Here is a 24,578-nt window from a genome sequence, read left to right as displayed (position 1 = left end):
GTCATTCAGGTACTGTACACTGAGTGCTGAGCTGGAGAGATGGCACCTGTGTGGATCTATTTGGTCAGTAGGCAAATTGAAGTCGAGAGCTGATGTTCGCCATGACTAGCCTCTCGAACCACTCCATGGTAGTGGTGATCACATCTGGTGCTGGATGTCTAAATGGGGAGAGCTGCCTCATAGACTATTCAAACACCAGCCTGACAACTGTAGCAACAGAATAAAACCTAGAGAATGTGCTAGTCCTTGTGTATATTCTGTCCTACAGGTAGGACAGACTCACCAGAGAATGTTCTATGGGTGGGAAGGAATAGCCCTTGGAGTTTTCCACATTTACTTCAACGTTGGTAAGACAATCTCCTCCTGATAATCACTTGACATTCTCCCTTAACTGAAGAATAAATGGAAGAATCACAAACCAACAAAGGCACAGAACACATGATAGGTGAAGGATTCCATCACTCATCATTAAAAATGCCTCAGTAGTACCACTAGAGTGGTGCCAGATTCAGGCTACAGTATGTCACTAGTGTACAAGGCAAAATTACTTGACCCCATTGCCACAAAGGTTTAATGCAAGAGATTTATTGGGGATCAAAGGAGAACATTCTTCACCCACAGAGTGGCAAGTATCCCAAATACACTGTCTGACAAAGCTGGGTCACAAACAACATTTAACAAGTGTCTAGATGTTCAAAGTTCAGGTTTATTGTCAGACTACATACATGATATCACATGCAATCCTGAGATTCTTTTTCCTGTGGGCCAGACAGAATTTCTACGTATCGGTAGTACAAACAAAAACTGTGCACTCAAGAAGATACATACATTAAAAAAGAGAAATGTAAACAAATAAAGTACAAACAAACTGATAGTTTATTATTGAATATTTATTTTGTGTATTGCACAATGCGCAAAGTAAGAGCCCTTAAATGAGTCCCTGATTGAGTTTGTTGTTAAGGAGTCTGATGGTGGAGGGGTAGCAGCTGTTCCTGAACCTGGTGGTACGAATCCTCTGGCACCTAGACCTCTTTCCTGATTACAGAAATGAGAACACAGCTTGTCCTGGGTGGATAATTGATTGCTGCTGCTCTCTGATGGCAGTATTTCATGCCGATGTTCTCGATGGTGGGGAGAATTTTGTCTGTGATGCACTGAGCTTTCTGCTCAGAGGTACTGGTTCCCCCATACCAGGCTGTAATGCAGTCGGTCAGCACACTTTCCACTACACATTTGTAAAAGTTTGCCAAGGTTTTCAATGTCATATCAAACCTCTCCAAATTCCTGAGAATGTATAGGTAATTAGATACTTTCTTCATGACGACAACGTGTTGGGTCCAGGAAAGGTCATCCAAGATAGTGACTCCCAAGAATTTAAATTTACTCAACCTCTCCATCTCTGATCCCCCGATGATCATTGGATTGGTTTCCTCCCCTAAAGTTCACAATCAGCTCCTTGGTTTGGGTAAAACTGAATGAGAGTTAGTTAGTTAAGCTTTCAATTTCCCTCTTGAATGGTGACTCGTTGCCTTCTTTAATGCAACCCACCTCCATGGTATCTTCAGCAAAATTGTAAATGGTGTTACTGTTGTACTGAGCCACACAGTCATTGGTTTAAAGTGAATAGACCAGGGGCTAAGAACACAGCCCTGCGATGGAAATTGTAGTGGAGAGTTTCTTCCCAATCCTCACCTATTGCGGTTTGGAAATTCAGGATCCAATTACTCAGTGGAGTATTGGAGTTTGCTGACCAGTTTTGAGGGCATGATGGTGTTGAATGCCGAACTGCAGCCAATAAAGAGCATCCTGATGTACGAGTCTTTGCTGTCCAGGAGTTCCAGGGTTTTGTGTAGAACCAGTGAGATGTCATCTGCCATAGACCTGTTGCTGCCAGAGGCAACTTTGAATAGATCCATGTCGCCACTCAGACAGAAGCTCATATGCTTCAACACCACCCTCTCAAAACATTTCATCACTGTGGATGTGAGTGCCACTGGTCATTCAGGCAGGTTACCATATTCTTCTTGGGCTCAGGTACAATTGAGGCCTGTTTGAAACAGGTGAGTACCTCGCCCATCCTGTTGAAGACATTGTGAATACATGGGCAAGTATGTCAGAACAGATTTTTATGACTCAGATGGGTACTCCATCCGGACTGAATGCTTTCCTGGGATTCATTCTCCTGAAGGCAACCGGCATGTCATCCTTTGATAATGAGAGTAGAGGATCATCAGTAGACATAGAGGTGCGCAGTGGCTCCTCCTTGTTCTGGTGGTCAAATCTGGTGTAAAAGGTACTGATTTTATCAGAGAGTGAAGCTTTGCCGCCTCCGACTGTACCGGATTTGGTTTTGTAGCAGGTTATGTTATTTAGGGCCTGGTACAGCTGTCAGGAATCCTTTAAACATTTGAATCATCTAGGAACAGAGATCCAAGGACCAGTTGCTGGGCAATGGTGTTAATGTGATAGGGTTCTCATTGGGATGAATGGCCAGGTTCAAAGCTGAACAGTTCTTCGATTCTATATCCACTATAATTAAGGTAGGAGATTAATCCTGGTTCATGTAACTCAGAAGCACTAGAAATTCCAGACAGGTGTCTAAGTGATCCCATATTCAATAGATCAGATTACAGCTCTGTATCCTGTTGCACCTTGTTATGGATGATCTATAAGAGAAGGCTCCATCCTCAATGAAGATGAGGCCCCGCATACGAGTGCTCAAGACCAAATCATTCTCCACAGCTGGATCATCCCCCACCATCACGGAGACCAGTCTTCAGACCATCCTCTTTGCTCAACAGGGTATCAAGAAATAGTTATGAGCACTGGACACAGATGAAACCTTCCCAAACCCTTATTTTAGTCGTGAAGGGTTGCTTTCCAGGAGTCGCCACGCCTCATCAAGCTGTTCCAGCAGAGTTGCAACATTAGCATTTCACCATCCACATAGAAAATGGACTGATTACTTCATGCTTTTATGTTTCAAAAAGAGCAGAATAATTAAAACTGACTCATTACCTTAATCAATCTAATCATCGTTAGTGAATTGCTGAAAGTTGCAGGGGAACTGTATAAACAGTGGGTTTCATCAGGACCACTCAGCTCCTGGTCTCATAATCAGCTCCAACAATGGTCCAAAGAGACAAGGTGAGATGAGAATGACTGTCCTTAATATCAAGGCATCACTTGACCAAGTGAGACATCAAGGTCTGGAAAAACTGGTCAATGGGCATCAAAGGGGAAAAAAACTCCAATGCAGTAGGTCAATCGCCCTTCGCTGGGTCATTATTTCAGGAGTTTTACAGGGCAGTATCCAAACCATCAACAGCTGTTTCATCAGTGTCTTTCCAAGATGAGAACGGAGAAGGTTTGATAATTCCATTCACAACTGAATAAATGAAGGAGGCCATGTCAATATACTGCACGGCCTAGACAACATTCAGGCACAAGCTGAAAAAAGTGACCAGTAACATTTGTGCCACCTAAATGCTGGGTAATGACCATCTCCAACAAAAGTGAGGCAAACTACATACCCTTAATAATTAATGACATTAACCATATAACAATTACAGTACGGAAACAGGCCATCTCGGCCCTTCTAGTCCGCACCGATTTATGTGAAACTCCACTAATTCCACCTACCTGCTCCCTGCCCATAACCCTCCTATCGTCACCTCAGTCCGAAATCTACTTCTCTGAATATCGAAACCGTGCCCCTAGTTCTAGTAGGCTCATTAAGATTATAGACAAATAAATGTCAATTGTAAATGCATTTGCAAGTTTTGTTCTGCTGTGCATCATGGAATTATTTGGATATAAACAAGTTAATGGCCACGTTATACAATTTTCAGCTCAGTGGTAAAATCTTTCTTCATTCCAAGCAGTTTCTGCTGTGCTTTCTTCATTTTAATAGCCATTAGAGGACGCTGATGAATGTAACACAAAAAGGGAAAGGTGATTAAGAATTGTTAAATGTCTCATTCTTTTGTAGAAAAATTTTGAAACCGATGCTCTCCACAAAGATCACCAAAAAGAAATCAACTGAAGAAAGTCATTGTTAGTTAGTACTATTGCTTGTCTAGATTGTAGAAATGAAAATACATCACAGTCAGCAATTGTTTTAGTACTCCAAATAAATATAAAAGAGTTAACCTGCTGCACTAGAAACTAGCGCAAAATGAACTGTGCTTTTCTTAATCATATACCGGTACTTGGAGCTCGCTAGCCTTTATGTGCCGCTCAACTGGTCATATACCAATTAAAATAAAAGCATCTGGCATTTTACCCACCCCTTTTACACTTCATACAAAAATTTAAAATCCTACGAGAGCACGTCGACAATTTTACACACCGAACCAGGATTCAGGCCTACCTCCACTGAGCCTTGTTGTGCAAGAAGGAGTTGCATTGGCCTGGAAGTTGGCTGTCATGTGACATAAGCTCGAGGGACCCCAAGATCCGCTTAAAATGTGGCCTTTTCTGTAGGAATCAACAAGAAGCAAATGTAAATACTATCATTAAATCACTTCCTAATCTGCACAGCATCTTCCATCAATTTCATCTTAATGAATTTATTTAGTTTCAATGAATCCGGGATCGGTAAGAATTCTTTTGGATCTTGACTTGGGACCGTGGGAACATGCTGCGAGCGTGGGCCAGAGCAAGCATGTTCCAAGCAGACAAATCGGCAGCGGGATTGATAAGTGTTCTTCTGAGTCTCTCCATTGGCCAATTAGCCTCAGCCAATACAAAGAGGGGAAGCACAAGTGGAGCTGCCAGTGTTGAGCAGCCAGTGAGTGAGTGGCTCAGGGCAGGATCAGGACTTTGAGGCTTTGGCTCAAGAGACTTCAGTAAGCAGATGCCGAGGAGAAGGTGCAGGAGTTGAGGCAAGGTAGGACATGTTTTTCTAACTCCCCCCCACACCCCCTCCAATTTCATATATATTGGGAATGGCAGCCAGGGCAAGGACAGGCTCTCCTTGCAGGATGTGGATCGTTAGGGAAGCCAACAGCATCCCTGACAACTTAATCTGCGAGAAGAGCGTCCATCTGTAGCTCTGTACAAACCAAGTTGGGGAACTAGAAATGGAGTTGGATTAACCCCGGATCATTCAGGAAGCACAGTAAGTGAGTACAAGAGCCTCTCTATAACCTAAGAGTCAAGAAGAAAAGAGGGTGACAGTCAGAAGAGGGAAAGGGAATCAACAGACAGTGCAAGACATCCCTGTATCTGTTCCCTCAATAATAAGTACACCATTTTGGATACTGTTTGGGGGTGGGGAAAGTAACCTACCAGACACAAGGCACAGCAGTCAGGTCTCTGGCAATGGAGTCTAGTCCTGTGGCTAAGAAGGGAAGGGAGGAGAAGAGGCAAGCAGAAGTGATAAGGGAATCCATAGTTAGGGGAACAGATAGGAGGTTCTGTGAAAAGAGATTGAGTATCCTAGATGGTATGTTGCCTCCCTGAATCCAGGGTCCGAGATATCTCAGATGGAGTACATGCCATTCTCAGGAGGGAGAATGGGCAGCCAAACGTCGTGGCCCATGTAGGGACCAATGAAGTAGGTAGGAAATGTAAGGAGAATTCAGGGAAAGAGGAACTAGGATGAAGGACAGGACCTCCAGGGTTGTGATCTCAGGACTGTTACCTGTGCCACGTGCTAGTGAGGTTGGAAATAGGAGGATAATGCAGCTTAACATGTGGCTAAAGAGATAGTGCAGGAGGGAGGGTGGGGCCTGTTCCAACAGGACAGTTGAACTGGCGGAGGACTAATATCCTTGCAGGAAGATTTGCTAGTGCTGCTCCAGTGGGTTTAAACTAGATTTGCAGGAGTGAGAACCAGAGTAGATAGGGGAGTGGAGGGGGTAAATGATAAACATCCAACAGCAAAACACCAAAGTTTGTATGTGATGGCAATGCTCTCAGGAGCATCTATTTCAATACAAGGAATATTGTAGGAAAGGCAGACGAGCTTGGAGCATGGATTGGCACGTGGAATTATGACAGTGACCATCAGTGAAACTTGGTTGCCAGGAAGGGCAGGACTGGCAGCTCGATGTTCTGGGCTTCCGTTGATTCAAACATCGAAGGCGACTAGGGTAGAAACTGCAGGGGCTCTGGCAGAAATATCTTAAATGTCCTCAGCCACAGGTGTGGTACCGAAGGATTGGAAGGTAGCTCATGTTGTTCTGTTGTTTAAAAAAGCACTAAATGTAATCCTGGAAAATTATAGACTGGAGAGCCTGGCGTCAGTAGTAGCTAAGTTATTGGAAGGTACGCTTAGTGATTTGATATACAAGTATTTGGATAGATAGAGACTGATTAGTAAAGTCAACATGGATTTGTGCATGGTAGCTCAGTCATGTTTAACCAATCTGTAGAGTTTTCTTTTGAGGAAATTGCTAGTAAAGCTGATGAAGGAAAGGCTGTGGTTGTCCACATGGACTTTAGTAAGACCTTTGACAAGGTACCAATGGGAGACAAGTCAGAAAGGTTCAGACACTCAGTATTTATGAGGAGGTAGTTAACTACATTCAATATTGGCTATACAGGAGAAGCTCGAGAGTGGTAGTGAATGACTGCTTCTCAGACCAGAGGCCTGTGCCTCAGAACTTGGTGCTGGGACTATTGTTGTTTGTCATCTATATGAATTATCTGGTAAATCAATGTGGTAAAATGGATCAGCAGGTTTTCAGATGACACAAAGATTGGAGGTGTTGTGGACAGTAAGGAAGGTTTTCAAAGCTTGCAGAGGGATCTGGACCAGTTGTAAAAATTGGCTAAAAAAAAAATCACAGCTGGAATTCAATGCAGACAAGTCTGAGGTGTTGCAATTTGGAAGGACAATCCAAGAAAGGACGAACATGATGAATGGTAGGGCACTGAAGAATGCTGTCAAACAGAGGGATCTGGGAATACAGATACACAATTCCCTGAAGGTTGTAAAGAGAGCTTTTGGCATATTGGCCTTCATAAATCAAAGTATTGAGTATAGGAGTTGGGATGTTATGGTGAATTTGTACAAGATATTGGTGAGGCCAAATGTGGAATATTGTATGTAATTTTGGACACCTAACCATAGGAAATATTTCAATAAGATCAAAAGAATACAGAGAAGATTTACTTGGATTTTGCTCAAACTTCAGGAACTGAGTTACAGGTTAGGACTTTATTCCCTGGAGCGGAGAAGAACAAGGGAGATTTGATTGAGGTATTTAAAATTATGTTGGCTTAGACAGAGTAAATTTAGGTTGACTTTTTCACTGAGGGTAGGTGAGATACAAACCATGGGTTAAAGACGAAAGGGGAATGTTTAGAGGGAACATGAAGGGGAACTTCTTCACAGAGAGTGTGGAATGAGCTGCCAGCTGAAGTGGTGAACGTGGGCTAAAATGTAGCTTTTAGGAAGAATTTGGATACATACATGGATTTGAGAGGTATGGAGGGCTATGGTCAGGATGCTAGTCAGTAGGACTTGGAAGAATAATAGTTTGGCATGGACTGGAAGGACTGAAGGGCCTGTTTCTCTGCTGTATTGTTTTATGGAAAGACGGATGTCAGCAATATTTGGGGCAAATCCTATCACCCGATTAAAATGTTCAACCAGTGATTACAATGAATTATTGTTAAAAGACAAAAAACATGGTAAGGATTTCTTACATGAGCAGGAAAATCTGTGGCTATGTATTGCAGAACAGGTCACAAAGAAGTCATCCATTTTTGGGCCACAACATATGCATTATTTATATAGTGAGAACATAAATAATGAAGGTTCAAACACATTTTGGATTATACTCATCATTAATGTCTGTTCATAAAATGTTAAAAGAAAATTTGAAAAGGCTTTACCCTGGAAATCTAGTGTTTTCTACAGTTTTCAAATAAGTCTGTCTATCCCAGTTTTTCCTTTCAGAAGTATTAAAAGCAGACACCAAAGTTTGAATATTAATTAATCTTGTTTTACATTAATTACACAAGTGCGGTCACTGGGATTCACTGTGCAACAGTACCGATATGAATACGCCAACCATGAACTTCCAATAGCGGACTGGCCTGAAAAGGAAACGTGCCAGAAATGCAATTTGCTTCAAACTGTCAAAAAAAGCGACAAATGCAGAATATTAGAGGTCTGCAATTTTCTTGGCAAAGTCCACTGTGTTCAAAGGTTCTATATATCATTTTATGTTAAAAGAGCAGAGTTAATAGTAAATGTGCATTCTGCTGTGAGCAGCTGCACTAATAAATATGACCTTCATTATTCTGACAGCTGTAGACCATGGTGGCGTCCATCATGCAAGCTGCTGCCAGATTTGCTGGCTACACTCCTGGCCTAATAAATGTGCGTCACAACATCCATGTCAGAATCAAGAATACAGCGTATACAGGCTAAATGGCAGAGATCTTGTCAGTAATTTTCTACAAGAATAGCACTTGATTTTTCAAATAATTGATGCTGATTGTATTTCTACAGTAATACTGGCCTCGAGAAGGAGAGTGGCAGCTTCAAGATGTGGCACACTGCTGATCGTGGCAAGCTGCCCAATTAGAAATTGATGGAAACAAAGACCTGGAGTGACATCATTTTGCAGAAAACATGCAGAGGAAAGCAGGTCACCCACCTCGAAAAACCTCCTAGAGCTCACAGAGCCAAAATATACAAGTAATAAACGGAAGACAGCGGCTTGTGAAGTTTGAGATCACCTCAATAGGATTAAAAAGAGAGCGCACAAATCAAAACAGCTGATTTTTCTTTGTTGCACACTTAATGCAGGAGATTGCCCTCTATAACCCACAATATTAGCAAAAGTCCACAAGGCATTTCAGCCTGCAGGGAGGAGTCACATGATGAATAGATACATGATAAATCTTTTGAAGATTAAAGAGGTAAAACTGGGCACTTTGAAGCTTTTTATGGCAGTCTTTAATACAGGCAAACCTACTCCCCCCTCCCCCCCCCCCCCCCCCAACCTCGTGTGTTGTAGTTGTTTGGGTAATTGAAATTTGCCCTTGCAGAAGTCATAAATCACTGCCCAAAATTTAAAGAAAATTCTGAAATACAGCACAGCCCTTCCGGCCCATGGCATGCAAATAGCCTACAAACCCCCCTTTTTTTTTAATATAAATGGAGGGTGGAAGCCAGAGCACCCCAAGGAAGCCCATGAAGACATGGGAGAACAAACAAAATCTTTCCAGTCAGTGCTGGATTCAAGTCTAGATTGCTGGCACTGTGATAACATTGCACTGACCACCCTAAATGGAATAAAATTCACTCTCATGAAATTTATCCAAAAGAACACATTTTCTCAACTCTTGAAGCATGCGCAGATGGCACATGATGGAAAACTGTGATATGGACCATTTTCCAGGAATTCCATCTATGTCCGCCATAGATTCCACCCCCATGCGAACTCAGTGGTTGACTGCATACTAAAGACCTGTATTTTTAATATTCGCCAGCACAGCTGGACTCTCGAACATAGATCCATGACCCACTGGGCTTTCATTCTCCGGCCCCCCCACCACGGGATAAACGAGTAAATGGAGACTTATGGCCACTTTTGGAATCCACGAGAAAGCGTTTTCAGAAGTTTCAATGGGCATTCGACAATACTGCAATTTGAAGAGGAACTCCACACCTGCACAACTCCACTGACAGAAGTTTTCTCCCAGTATGAAAGATTATTTAAGATACTCACTTTGGGGTCCGTTTCCCAACACTGATGAAGTATTTCTGCAAAACTGGCAGGACATCCCTTTGGAATTGTCAACCTCTGAAATAAGGGCAGCAAAGGATTAGGAATGGAAGCGTAAGAAATAGTTAAACTACGTTCACACAGGCTGTGACGTTTCCTCCCTGTTGCCACATGATTATAAAGGTGCCAACAACACTCTGGTTTTCATTCAACCACTCAAATTTTGGGTCTTTTCAGAGATGTTTTCACTCTGCTAACCGTAGAGTGCAATATACTCAGTTGACTTGTGTTCTCACCAGAAGTTAATGTGTGGAATCTTTGGAGAAACACATCAAATAAGGACCACACGATCTAGCTAAATTCTGTTGTAGAATCCAAGGGGGTCCAAACCAATTTTTAAAATCATCTTTCTCCAGAGAAGGAACAGGCTGTACATGCCTCCTCAGGCTGTTCTGCCATTCAAAGTTCACAGCTGATCGAGTCTTTAGATTCAATTTTATTTTTCTGCAGATTCCCCCTTACCCATGAGCACAAAACTCTCTCCCCCTCAGGTTTGATGACTTTGCATTCACAACTCTCTAGAATTTCAAAAATTCCAAACTTTCAGAGATGACAGTTTCCTCTCCTCAGTCATGTAGTTGACCCTGAGACTAAGCCATGTTTTGATACCCTCAATAATTGAAAAGCACCAGACTTGTTAACTCCCTTAAAAGTGTTTTGATAAAACCTCTCCTTCATCTCAATTCTTCAAAGCCTCCTCCTCCATTTTTCTTCATATAATTGGCAAAAGTTCAAAATTGTAATTTTGCTTATATGCTTCGCTACAGTCACATGGCACTGAAACAGCCCTTCAGCTCGAGTCTGCATTCCCATCTACCGTCTCCCTCCACCCCACACCCAGGCTCTACCACTCATTTAAACACCAGGGACAATTAGCACCAGCCCAATTAAACTAAAAGAAATAGTTAAATTATGTTCACACAGGCTGTAACGTTTCCTCCCTGTTGCCACACTATTATAAAGGTGCCAACAACACTCTGGTTTTCGTTCAACCATTTACACTATCCCATACTTACCTCTCCATTCCTATCTACTGTCTCCCTCCACCCCACACCCAGATTCTACCACTCATTTAAACACCAGGGGCAATTAGCACCAGCCCAATTAAACTACTGACCTGGAGGTTTTTGAGATGGGAAGGGAACAGATTACTTGGTTTTTTTTTGGGGGGGGGTGGGGAAGAGGTAGAACCTATGTAGTCACAGGGAAAACATACAAACTCCACACAAAAAGCACCCACAGTCAGGATTGAACCTGGGTCTCTAGTGCTGTGAAACACTCCATTGCGCTTTATTTATCTATCTAACTACCACGACTAAAAAGTTGGAAAAATCATTCCTAAAATCAAGCATTGCAGGGAATTAAAATGGAAATACACAAATGCTGGAAGAATGCAGCAATCCAGGCAGCATCTAATAGAAGCAGCACGCCAACGTTTCGGGTCGGGACCCTCCGTCAAGAGTGGTGAAAGAAAGGAATGTTCAGAGATATGAAAAAAGGGGGTGGGAAAGGGGGAGACTAATGATTGGCTAGAGGGAGAGAATGGGGGGAATCTGTGATCGACTGAAGGGAGAGAAGTATAACAGGAAGGAAAGCATGGAGTGTCTAGGAGGAATGGAGAGGGAGGGGAGGTTAGGAAGTAGGTGGAGAATAGGTAAGGAGAAATTGTGAGGGGAAAAGAAAGAGAGAGGAGGATGGGGTGAAATTGGGGGGGGGGGAAAAGAAAAGGGGTAGGGGTTAACAGAGATTGGAGAAATCAATGTTCATGACATCAGGTTGGAGGTAGCAAGATGGTGTTGCAGGGAATTAGTTATGCAACCTCATCCAGTTATTAATGTGGGTTGGGGCTGGTTAATGTGTTATTCACAAGTGCAGAAACTGCCCTCCCCATCCCAGTCGCAGATACTGCTATAAATATTTCCCTGGATTCCTGGTCATTGATCTTTTCTGTAAATGGGCCCACTGTTCAGAAGCAGTTGAACAAAACAATTACATCATCATCTACAAATAGGAACATAAACCTGACTCTATGCAGATTCCACTGAAATAGTTGGCATCCACATTCCTCTGCAGAAAATATCTACAGAATATGGAGACAAGTTGGGACTGGAAAACCAGAAGCTGGGATGCTTTCCTTTCCATAAGGGAATTAATCTTCCATGGTCTTCGGCTGAACAACAAAATGATGCAGCCCAATTAAACCCCTACAGACAATCTCACTTCAAAGCTGAATTGTAAACCAAACCCATTGACAATCTATGCACAGGCTGCATGAATTCACACAGGCCATGATCAAACATTGTTTTACAGATATTGTGATAGATGTTTTGCCTGTCTTTGGGAGTCCAGGTAAGTAACTAACATAGGTGACGGTCCATGCAGATTTATGTTCCATTACTGGAACATTTGCTGAACTGCTCGTAAACTACAGGGATGGGAGATAAGGCATCACAGACTACATGGTGACAGAGAGACTGCGTGATATTAATCTAGGGCTCATTGCAGCAGGTGACCCAAGGCCTTGTGCTTAACTGGAATCTGAAACAAGAAAATATACTAGGAAACTTCAACCCTGAATAGACTTAACTATGGTGACAATAAAATGTGATATTTACATTTCAGCATGCAGATTATTTATTAATAAATAATTAACTTTAGCCTTAATACAAGAAATTCTAGTACTTAAGAAGGTCATTTAAAACTTCATGGTATCCCAGAAAATTCTGAATGTGCAAGTGTTGTAATTGTTTATTTAACTCAGTGACAGCTGGGATGCTGGAAACATAAGACAGAGATTGCACAAACGTTGCAACGTACAAGACGAGACGTAGTGATTCAGCCCTTTTGCCTGCTTGGTTGTTTAGAACATAAAACACTGCAGCACAGTACAGGCCCTTCAGCCCTCAATGTTGTGCTGACCCATATATTCCATTAAAAATACTAACCCTCCTACCCTGTGACCCTCTATCTCCTTGAGTTTTAAAAAAAAACAACTTACCCCTGATGTCTCCCCTAAACTTCCTTCCCTTCACTTTGTACATAGCTTCTCTGGTGTTTGCTATTCCTGCCCTGGGAAACAGGTGTTGGCTGTCCACCCTATATAAGCCTTTCATAATCTTGTAGATCTTCTACGATCCAAAAAGTTCCAGATCTGCTAACCTTGCTTCATCAGAGATATTTTCCAATCCAGGCAACATCCTGGTAAATCTCTTCTGCACTCTCTCCATAGCCTCCACATCCTTCCTATAATGAAGCGACCAGAACCGAACACAATACTCCAAGTGTGGTCTCACTAGAAATTTGTAGAGTTGCAATATGACCTCTCAACACCCCTATTAATGGAGCCCAACATCCCATAACCTTTCTTAACTATCCTTTCAACCTGCGCGGTGACCTTGAGAGATGTATGGATTTGGACCCCAAGGTCTCTCTGTTCATCAACATTCCTAAGTAAACGATCATTAACCCTGTACACAGCCTTCTGGTTTGTCCTTCCAAAATGCATCACCTCACTCTTATCCCGATTGAACTCCATCTATCACTTTTCCTCCCAACTCTGCCTATATCCTTTTGTATACGATGACAGGCTTCAGCACCATCTACAACTCCGTCATTCTTCATTTCATCCGCAAACTTCCTGACCCATCCTTCCGCATCTTCATCTAGGTCATTTATAAAGACCACAAAGAGCAGGGTGTCCCAGGACAGATCCCTGCGGAACTCCACTAAGTCACGGCCAATCTTCCTGAACCAATTATACGTCTCCCTGTTCTTTTGTTCACATCACCTCCATTACATCTTTTGAACTTCACTCTATCATATCCTTTGTTCCCTCTACTACTTCCAGCAAGTCTGATTTTCAAGTTCTCTTATTACTGACAAGAGATCATTAACAAGATACTAATTCTTTTCTCTCCAATGAATGCTACCTGAATAGTTTCACAATAAACGAACCAAAATATCAAGCACTTAAATGAGCAAAAACATCATAAAAAGTGTGAAAAACAACTTTAAACAATAAACTCTACCTCATTTTTTTCCACAACCAGCCAGGCCACTTGCAAGCCTTCAAGACCTTTAAATGGGATCTCCCGAGTTAGCATTTCCCAAAGAACCTGAAAAAAAAAAGAGCCTTTTAACATTTATCTAATCCTAAAAAATGCCATAATTTTTAAACCTATTTTCTATGTATAGTAACTGAGTGATGCCATTTCCCTGAATAGTATCTTTGCTATGTTACCGATATGATCCTTGTTGAAGGTGCCTTTCATTTTAATCATCAATATTGATCCACAAACTAGAGAAATTAATCTCATTTTGATTGGCATATGAACACTGCAAACAAGTTCCATTAAATTCAACCAATTCCATAACACCACCACCACTCCCCCCACCCCCCCCAACAAAGGTTAACCAAATTATGATCCCCAGAGGTTTGAGCTTGGCACAAAATGCCAGACTCAAAATGTACTGTCTGGTCATGTGTATTCATCAGGCTCAAAAGCAACTTACAAAATTTTAATTGCAGTACAAAGTACAGATGCAGCCACATGCAAGATAAACCAACTACAACAGTATAAATTAAATTACCACAATAACCCAAGGTAGAAAGAGAATAAACGTAAAAGGATAGATAATAAATATTCGCAGTTGCAGTTAGTGCAAGAAAAAAGTGCTATTTTGTGAGAGGTTAAGCTCAGATTTATTGAGGCTGAAAAGGCTCCTTTTATACAGTTGGAGTTCCCACCGTTTGTTTGATTGGCTGACACCAGCTGCATAAATAACAATAGCAGGCGGGAACATTCTTACATGTTAATACCCTTCTTCCCCAGCCTGTTATTGATCTGTTAATTGGGCAGTTTGGCCAGTGCCATTTTAGGGCTGCTGGTCTTGTCCTGCTCCAGCTTTCAACCGCGCCGGTTCGTTGGATTAAGGGACGTGTAACAGTGTTATGCTGCTGTTTACTACCATGCATGTCATGTGATGTGTCAGCTCGATCTCCATGGTAGCGGGCCATCACAATTTCAATCTTTCTGTGGTCCCAAAGTAGTTTATGGTTAGGGTCGTTCAAGACCCTGATAGCTACTGGGGGAGGGGTGGGAAATATTCTTGAACTTCTAAGAGGTGAATTTTAGGATTCTATCTGAAGGGAGCAGTTGTTGGCTCTTGAGGCAGTGCATCATGTAGGGGTCTGCAATCAATGGAAGATTGGTGCCCTTGATAGTCTAAGATAGATCTACATCTTCTGTGACCTTGGGGCACTGGAGTTCCCAAGCAAGACCAGGATGCAAACAGGCAGCATACTTTCCACAGTACGCCTGTAGATGTTTGAAAGAGCATTCAACAACATGACAAATCTCCTCAGACTTCTAAGAAAGTAGAGATGCTGGGGACAACCTGCTTCCCAGTTGTTGGACCCAGGAGAGATCTCCAATAGGTGGACTCCCAGGAACTTGAAGGTACTCATCCTCTCCACTTGTCACCCAATCAATGAAGATAGGAATATGGTCCCTTGACTTTCCTCCTTCTTAAAGTTCACAATAACCTCCTTTGTCTTGCTGACATTGAGACCAAATTTTTGTCCTGGCACCAAATGACTAGATTCTCGACCCCTATTTCCTGATTCATCATTATCCATTTTCGGCCAACAATGGTGGAATCATTAACAAATTTATAGATTGCATTTGAGCCAAACATGGCTACACAAATGTTAGTGTAGATGAAACAGGACAGGAAACTAGGCACACAGCCTTAAAGTGCCAAGTTCATGGTCAGTGAGGAGGAAATGTTATTGCCAACCTGCAATGACTGGGGTCTGCCGATAAGGAAGTCAAGAATTCAGTTTGGCTCTTTAAAGTCATGAGTGGATTGGCAGATTAAATAATTATAAACTGTAATTATCTAGCCTACCTTGTGGTAGCAAAATGGTGCAGCTAGTAGAGTTGTTGATTTCCAACTCCATGGACCAGACTTCAATCCTAAGCTTGAGCACTTTTGGTGTAGAGCTTGCACGCTCTCTCTGGGGCTACATAGGTTTTCTCCAGGCGATCCAGTTTTCTCCCGAATCCCAAAAAATATGTAGGTTAATTGCCCACTGTAATTTGCACCTAGTGGTAGAATCAACTGGGGCGGTTGATGAGAATGCTGGGAGAATAAAATGGGATGTGCTGATGTTGATGTTCATGTTATAATCCTATAATCTAAGAAAGGTTAGATTTTGTTGGTGATTACTCCCACTTCATAAACTACTTATTTCTTTAAAAGTAGATTGGGGCACCACGTGTTTCACAAATATTATGGTTTTTGATCTCAATTTACCAGCAGCCTGTGTGGGTTTCTCACTTCGATTCACCAATAGCCCACCACCTGTGTGTCTTTCAGCCGCAGAGCCCCTCACTGCTGTGGTTACCGTCCCATAGGGTAATCTCTTCTGCTTCTCAAACGGGGGGTGTTCTCCCTGTTATCTGATGGCCTGCGCCAGTCCTTTGCTTTCCCCCCCCCACCCCCCCAACCCAAATGGCATAGAGACTGCAAACCCTCTATGCTGTTGCCAGCACAGGTGGTGCTATCTTGGGCCCAAACTCCAGGCCAAAAGATTAAACAAGCTTGCTTTACATTCAGTTCCTAAATTAACTCCATTTCCAGACACAAAAACCACGTACTCAGGTTTCTTTCAGTATAAAAGCATACTTGAAAGCATGAAAATGCACAGCAAAACCTTGATGTGACATGCATATTTTGAAAGTTTTGTCAGTGACAAAAATTGAACAGGTTTTGGGAACTTTAAATAAAAGTCAATTCTTCACTCAAAATATTACTTTTGCTAAAGGACATCCAGGTTATGAAAATAACAGCTAATTACAAATTGTTTTGATAGCAAACTATGCTGCTATGTAAAATATGCAGCACATTTTGCATTACACTTACCACACCATAGGAGTACGTATCGCAGGTTTCAGACACGGGTAAGCTCTGAATAACTTCTGGTGCCATCCATGGGAAGGTCCCCACTAGACTCATGTGCGTCGTATGGGAGTGAAACCTCGAGGCACCAAAATCACATATCTAAGAGGGAAAAAAAAGCCCAAAAAATTGATCTTTTCAAATGAGTGAGCTTTGAAACAGCCTCAGAAAAATCTTTGATAGCTCACCTTTAAAATTTTGTCTGCAGCAAGCACCACTAGATACAACATCAAAATAAAATGGAAATTATTAGATACAAATTCAAATAACAAATCTGTACATCCTATGCACATGACATCATAATATTAGTAAATGATTCTTAATACATCCGTGACTGAAGTGGAAATAGAAGTTTCTGCAAGGTTTTATAAATATTGAAAGGACCACAGACATATCAATTTGCAGTTTATAAAATTTGTTGACATTAAGAAAATCTTGCAAGTGTTAATAAGTGCATGAATCTGCTCCAAACAAACTTTTGAGAGTATCATGAACAAACTCCATTCATCTACTTTCCCCTTGGGAAGAATTTGGATTCCATTCTACACCTCAACAATGTCCAGCTGTGTCTAAAGAGGATTTGGCAGTATTTTCACCAGACAAATTCATGTTCCTTCAAGAGGTTCCCAAAATCCAATAGTGGAACAATTGCAGCATCATCTACTGGAATGTCACCAAGAGTCCAGGGGAGCAGTACAATTCTCCACAGACCTCCCAACTCTCAGACAATAAAATTTTTCTGCACCACAGTCCCCTCCACTGAAATTACTGGGAATAGTATGAGCTCTTTTTTAAAAAAAATATTTAACAATTCGGCTTAATTAGACAACTTTTTGAGTTTTAATTTTTAACATTTTAATAAATCAGACTTTTTACTCCTTTTAAACCACAACCTGATGGTTTTGAATTTCAGTGATTGCTTTGAGAGCCAGTTAGTCTGCAGGTGGGACTCACTGATTGTCAAAAGCTTCACCTGTATAGCTGGCCAACTGAGAGTCTTTGTGGTGCACTGGGGCCTACCAACATGGACGTTGTATCCTTGATAAAAGTGGAAGAAATAGTCGTCCAAGAACAGGCTGAACAGGATTAGGATGCCAATTTGTGTAGCAAGACAATCGCACCCCAGATATGTTTATTATTACCCAAGATTTCAAACTTAAAGCTAGTTTCCTTGAGAATTCTGACTTAACTCTTCATTGTTCTATTGTTTTCCTTTGAAGTAGCCATAGAAGAAATGTAATTATGAAAGATATTTGTTTGCTTACCATTTCGAGATTTGAGGTCCCGGTGGATTACTTTAATTGGAGCTTCCAGATGCAAATAGTGCATACCTGTAAAAAAAAGTGAAGTAGATTTTCAAAAGACATCACAATAGATTATTTTGAAGCAATTCAGCAAAAAAAAAAACAAAGATCAAGTTGTTAGGATAATCAAGGCAGCAAATGGGATGTTGGCTTCATTACTAGAGGGATTGAATTTAAGAGCAGAGAGGTCCAGCTGCAACTGTACAGAGTACTGGTGAAGCTATGCCTGGAGTTGTGTGTGTGTGTTTCTAGTCACCTAACTCAAGAAAGGATGTACTGGCATTGGTGGTGGTGCAGAGAAAGATGACTAAGTTGATTCAATGAGGAGAGATTGAGTAGCATGAGTCTGTAATCATGGGTGTTGCAAAGAATGAGTGGTTAACCTTATACAGCAATGGTTCTCAACCCTCTTCTTCCCACTCACATACCACCTTAAGCAATCCCTTACTCATCACAGAGCACCTATGGCATAGGGAATACTTAAAAGTGGTATGTGAGTGGAAAGAAAAAAGATTGAGAACCACTGTTATAGAGCTATGCATAATTATGAAAAGGAATAGACAAGATCGTAGCAGGGAGGTTATTTCTACTGGTTGCGCTAGACCAGAATTAGGGGACAGACTCAAGATTCAGTGGAGTAGATCCAACAAGTACTAGAGATTAGTACTCTCTCCCAGAGAGTAGCAAATCCATGGAATTCTCTGCCCAAGGAAATAGTAGAAGCTGCCTCAATTAATATATTTAAGGTACAGATAGATTTTTGATTAATAGGGAAACTGAGGGTTAAGTAGGTAAGTACAGCTATGGTCAAGGCCAGATCAGTCATGATCTGTATTGACTGGCAGAACAGGCTCGACAGACCATATAACTCCAACTCCTATTTCTTATGCTCTAATGACACAGCTTTGTTGAGATGCAACACACTGAATGGTTCTGATTCCTGGGCCAAAGATAACTGCAGAGATGAATCCACAAGAAAACAGGCATCAGGAAGCAAGAGTGTTGGAAATGCAAGGCTTGTGCAAATGCTGGAAATAGTTGAAAACTTGCCGGGGTGGGGGTGGGGGGGTGTAGGGGGTAGAGGCAAAGGGCTGATAGGTCAATGTGTTTCTGTTCTGAAGGAGCAAACTAAGGTCAACAGTGAAGCTAATAAAGGAATGGTGGGGGATGGGTGGAAGCTGAATTGACAGCTAATTAGGTAAGAAGGATAATGGGGAGGGGTTGTTAATCATTTTAATCTACTTCAGTACTATTATACACTTCTTCCAACAATTCCACCAGTGGATAAACTCCTAGCTGATCTCTCTCTCTCTCTCACTCTCCCCCACATCGGGTCAAAGTTGACCAACCTGTGAAATGGCTAATTGGAGATAACCCAGCTGATATCACCTAGGTTTTTCATTGTCAATAGAGCACTATGCAACACATTTCTTCTATGCTTATAGAATTAAATTTAACTTAATTTAAATTTGAAATAAATTAATTTAAAAAAAATTAGACATACATCATGGTAATAGACCATTTCGGCCCACTGGTCCGTGCCGGCCAATTAACCTACATCCCTGGTACATTTTGAACAGTGGGAAGAAACCGGAGCCCCGATGGAAAACCCATGCAATCGTGGGGAGAACGTACAAACTCCTTACAGACAGCGCGGGATTCAAACCCCAATCCCAATCACTGGTGCTGTAAAGGCGTTTCGTTAACTGCTATGTCAACCGTGCTGATTCATGTCCCTTCTATAAAGAAGCAAGAAATGGAAAACAACATTTTGAAACATAAATGGTATAATATTAGAGTTTGGAAGATGAAATAATTAAGTACAAGTTCCAGAGTCTTAACAAGTTAGTCTCACGGTATTCTAATTTAATAGAGAACAGCTGTTCTGCAGTCCCTTGGGAATTAGAAATTAAGATAATTGTGTCAAGTAAAGGGATTGGCATTGGACATGTCTACTAGGGAGTCATAAATTAAATATCTCCAGTGTTCAATGCTTTCAAGTCATACTAGCCAAATTTTTAAATGCTCTCACACACTGAAAGCAATTATATGCTAACTCATTTTAAAAGAGCTGAAATTAAAGCAAAAGATTGGATGAATAAACTGGAAAAGTGCTCAAAAATACAAATAAAGACTAGAAAAAAATACTTCGTCCCTTTTTGCAGAAAAAATATTCAGATGTAATTAAGCTTCTGCACATTGTGAATTCTTCTATCCTGCAACTCAAATGTCATTCTTCATGTAACAATTTACAGTTCGGAAACAAGCCATATCGGCCCTTCTAGTCCGCACCAATTGACGTGAAGCTCCACTAGTCCCACCTCCCCACTCCCTTGCCCATAATCCTCCAACCCCCTCACATCCATGAACTCCTTCCAACCTTCTCAAGTGATCCAAGTTAATCAGTGCACAAGAGAAACACTGAACTGCAGATGCTGGAATCTTGAGCAAATAATTAGGTGCTGGAGGAGCTCAGCAGGTCAGGTTAGTATCCATGGATAGAAATGGACAATGTTTTGGGTTGAGACCCTTTATTGAGACTAATGTAAGAAGGGATATTTTCAAGTACATAAAGGGGAAAAATAAAATTGCCCTGTGAGTACTTTACACTAGTCTAAAGTTCACATTTTCCTTCTCCCTGCTCTTCTCTGCTTTCCATTCTGTTTTGTTGTTTAATGCATATTCTCTATTATCCAACCCATCCAAAATGATATCAAGCCATCTTCCCTGCTCAAAGTCTCTTGTCACAGAATTTTACTGGTGGCTCTTCGAACACAACCACATACATGAAAAGTTTTTGCCATTTTGCACCTTGGATTTTTTGGATAACATTTAGATATTTACTGTTATGGAACCAATTCAATCTGGACCGAGTCACTGGATTTTCTACAGATGACTTCATTAGTTCATAACATTTTTTTTAAATGCCCCCGAACAATTTTCTTCTTTTCTATTAATCACCATGGGGTACAGCATCTTGGGTAACAGCATAATAAAGGTTGGATCAGTTTGTCAATTAATTTTTTTAAATCCCTCCTGCAGAAAAGGACAGAGTATATAATGCCTGTCCATTAAACTAAGTAGTGTGGAGGTGGAGTGGAGAAGAACTGGGCGTTTGTTTCAGAGAGAGGAAAAGAGAATAGTGTAGTGCGATTGTCAATAAAGTAAGTCGAGAAGGGAGAATCTGCAGGAACGTAATTACGCACCTGGAAATAGGATCAGAATAGCAAAAATTGCTAAGATTAACAGCTCTTTATCTGCATGCACGCAGCATTCACAGCAAGATAGATTAACTAACACCATAAATAGAAATAAATGGATAGGATATGATATCCATTACAGAGGCACAAATTGCAAGGCGACCAAGGCTGGGAATTAAACTTTTTTGGAAGGGTATGCAGGAAGGAATATAGGATAGTTATTTCAATAAATGCTCAGATTAGAATAATGGTTAAAAGAAAATTTGAATCAGTAAATCAAGGTGCAGAATCAGATTGAGTAGAGATAAGAAACTGCAAGGGAAAGGTGTTGGTATTGCACATCGTTTACAGGCTCCCCAACAAAAGCTAGACAACAGAGAGAAAAAAATAATCACGGGCAAATGGAACTAATCAAATTGGCAACCATGGTCATGAAGATGAGCTCATTGAATAAATCCAGAATAATTTCTCAGAGCAATATATTGTGCAGCCAAGCAAGAACCAGGCTATTTTAGATCTGGTTATACGTAATGAAACACAAGTAATTAATGATCTCATGAAAAGGAGACTCTGATAATCATTGCATAATAGAATTTCATATTCATTTCTGCAAATGAAAATCTTAGGTCTGAAACAAGTAAAGGTAATTACAAAAGTACAATAAAACTGACTAGAGTTAACTAGAAGCATACATTGAAAAGGCAAGAGGAGTAATGGAAGATATTTGATTACTCTCACAAAAGGTATATTGCATTGAGAAATAAAAACTCAAAAGATGGTTAGTTCAACCAAATGTAGTATTGGATTGAAAGAAAGACCATAGAATGATTAGTTGAAGGTGGGAGTCTTGGAAAAATTTAGAAATTTGTGATGGATCATTTAAAAAAGATTATGTTTGTAAGCCATCAAAAATATGAAAACATTAGGGCACGTTCTAAAAGAAAATAATACAGAGAAAGTTGCTAAAGCAAACTTTGATGCCAGAGATTCCCATTTAGGAAATGAAATAGATATTAAACCAACATTTAGTATCTAACTTCTGGGTAGAGACTAAACACATCCAATAAAGCAGAAAATCAGAAGCAAATAAGAAAGGAACACAAGATAACCATCCCATCGTTACTGAATGAAGATCTACCGGGACCAATGCCTGAAGAGGGCGCACAAAATCTGTGAACTGGTGCGGACTCAAAAGGCCAACATGGCCTGTTTCCGCTCCGTAAATGGTTATATCTTTCTTTGCTTGGCTTCGCGGACGAAGATTTATGGAGGGGGTAAAAGTCCACGTCAGCTGGTTATATATGGAACTGAAAACTAGCGTCGCTTAACCTGGATCTCAGACAGTTTAAAGAAGTGCCTGAAGAGACAGTGAATAAAGCTGAGGTGATCTTCCAAAATTCCCTGGATTCTGAAGAGGTCATGAACCATAACCATAAACCATAAAAGTTACAGTAGCTATTAAAGAGAGGAATCAGAAAGCCATTTAGGCTAAAAATTAACATTGGTAAACAGTTTAATCCATTAAGGAAGTGAGGCTGGACATTAGAAAACTACAGCATAATCAAACATATTTAAAATTACTTAAAGAAAAATAAATCATGTTTGACAATTTTATTAGATGAGTGTTGGGAACTTCACAATTTAATACAACTTGAAAAAATGCATTGGAGCAAAATGCACTGAAGGTTAGATAACAAACTGAGGAGGATACAAAATTGATTCATACTGGAAGCAGGTACGCAAAATGCATGGTCAAATATTGGCATTTAATGTGGGGAATCGCCAAGATATTCACTTTGGGAGGAAGAACCTGCCCCTTGTCTGGGTGGGTGGTAGACCAAATAATAAGAATGTGGGGTGAATAGTTCATTGGGAAAATCAATGAGTGAGTAGGATTGGTGGGCGGGCGGGGGGAGGTGGGGAAGCAGGGAGGCTTAGAGAAGGTTCATCAGGTTGACTTCTGGGATGAAGGAATCGAACAGTTGGGCTACCAGTGAAGAGAAATTATGGGCAATTTATTTTGATACAAAGAAGATTCACTCAGTAAGATAGGACATCTCGTATGGGGAATTTATTAGAATTGAGAATAGGGTTTCAGAGCAATGTTTTGCCTATTTAAGATAAATGAGGAATTTATTTTCTCTTTCGAGTTCTGAATCTTTGCTGTTCCTTACCCCAGCAAATTTTGCAGGTAGAGCAATCAAATATATTCATGGTATATCCAGGTTTGAGGACATTTTAAATTTTGGGAAAGTCAAGGGTTACAGGAACAGCCATAAAAGTGAAACTGAGGTCAAGAGTAGATTAACCATGTCAAGAGTAGATTAACCATGGTCATATTGAATAGTAGGTTCAAGAGGTCAATTCCTGTTTTTTTTTAAATCAAGTTTTTAAAAAAATAAACAGTACCTGATATTCAATTTTATTACAGTCAATGGCAATAAATGTATGGCATTCCATATAATGACTTACCAACGAATAACATCCATTCTCCAACACCAACAGGAATACGTTTCTAATTATAAGAAGCTGGAATTCGAGGGCCAAACCCATCGGGACCATTGCCTGAAGAGGGCGCACAAGGCCAACAAGACCAACATGGCCTGTTTCCGCTCCGTAAATGGTTATATCAGTTCAGCACTGATTGCCAGCAGCCATCAACTTCAGCAAAATGGCCAATCCCTAAATTTATTCAAAATACATGGATGCTATTGACTATACTAGAGTCGTGTGTCCCCCTTGATGGATCCTGAACTGAGGAGGCAATTGTATTTCATGGGTTGGGAGACACACACAGAGTACTACAGGTATGAAAGGTAGAATTCCTTCATTGGAGATTAGAAACCCAAATCATTTTCTTGACACAACAATCTGAATAGCTTCATGGCAAGATTCAATTTTGCAAATCAGATTAAGATTCCCATACCTTTGGCAATATCAGTAGCCCAAGTCATAATTTGATCCATGTCCATTTCCTCACTTTCATCACTGGACAGGTAATCATACAATGAACCCCCAGGAGCATATTCTGCAAAGTAAAACAAAAAGTCAATGCAATTTTTTGTTTTTAAGTACAAATTAGAATTTAAGGTAAATATTCCCCAATTTAGAACAAAGTAGTAAGTGTACAGATGGAACCAAGTTAGACTTTGGCCCTACCCATGTTAGATATTTAATAAAAATATCAATTTAATTATTCAAGGCTAGTTTGTTTATATACTTACTTAATTATACATTAGCCAACACAGCATATTTTCAGGACTGATTTCACTTGATTCCAAAGAATAGATTAAAAACTGGCAAAGCACTGAAACCTATGGGTCATGAGTGGGAAACTGACAAGAAGTTAGAAATATCAC

The 24,578-nt window shown here is 40.8% G+C and overlaps 1 protein-coding gene across 5 annotated transcripts in view; it reads right to left on the bottom strand.

Annotated features, from left to right (window-relative positions):
• The window catches only part of LOC138762185 (mitogen-activated protein kinase kinase kinase 20-like), a 126,908-nt gene that overhangs the window by 74,334 nt on the left and 27,996 nt on the right, over window positions 1-24,578 (bottom strand). For all 5 annotated transcript variants that reach the window (XM_069935743.1, XM_069935747.1, XM_069935748.1 and 2 more), the window contains 7 exons: window positions 24,146-24,247; window positions 17,981-18,046; window positions 16,904-16,932; window positions 16,680-16,817; window positions 13,781-13,867; window positions 9,696-9,770; window positions 4,373-4,479 (listed from right to left, as the gene is read on the bottom strand). In XM_069935743.1, coding sequence (XP_069791844.1) covers window positions 4,373-4,479; window positions 9,696-9,770; window positions 13,781-13,867; window positions 16,680-16,817; window positions 16,904-16,932; window positions 17,981-18,046; window positions 24,146-24,247 — 604 coding nt within the window. The remainder of the gene's footprint in view (window positions 1-4,372; window positions 4,480-9,695; window positions 9,771-13,780; window positions 13,868-16,679; window positions 16,818-16,903; window positions 16,933-17,980; window positions 18,047-24,145; window positions 24,248-24,578) is intronic.

The sequence above is a fragment of the Narcine bancroftii genome, chromosome 4 (genome assembly GCF_036971445.1).
Source record: "Narcine bancroftii isolate sNarBan1 chromosome 4, sNarBan1.hap1, whole genome shotgun sequence".
Taxonomy (NCBI): domain Eukaryota; kingdom Metazoa; phylum Chordata; class Chondrichthyes; order Torpediniformes; family Narcinidae; genus Narcine; species Narcine bancroftii.
The sequence above is the reverse complement of the archived record's forward strand: the minus strand, read 5'-3'. Positions and strand labels throughout refer to the sequence as shown.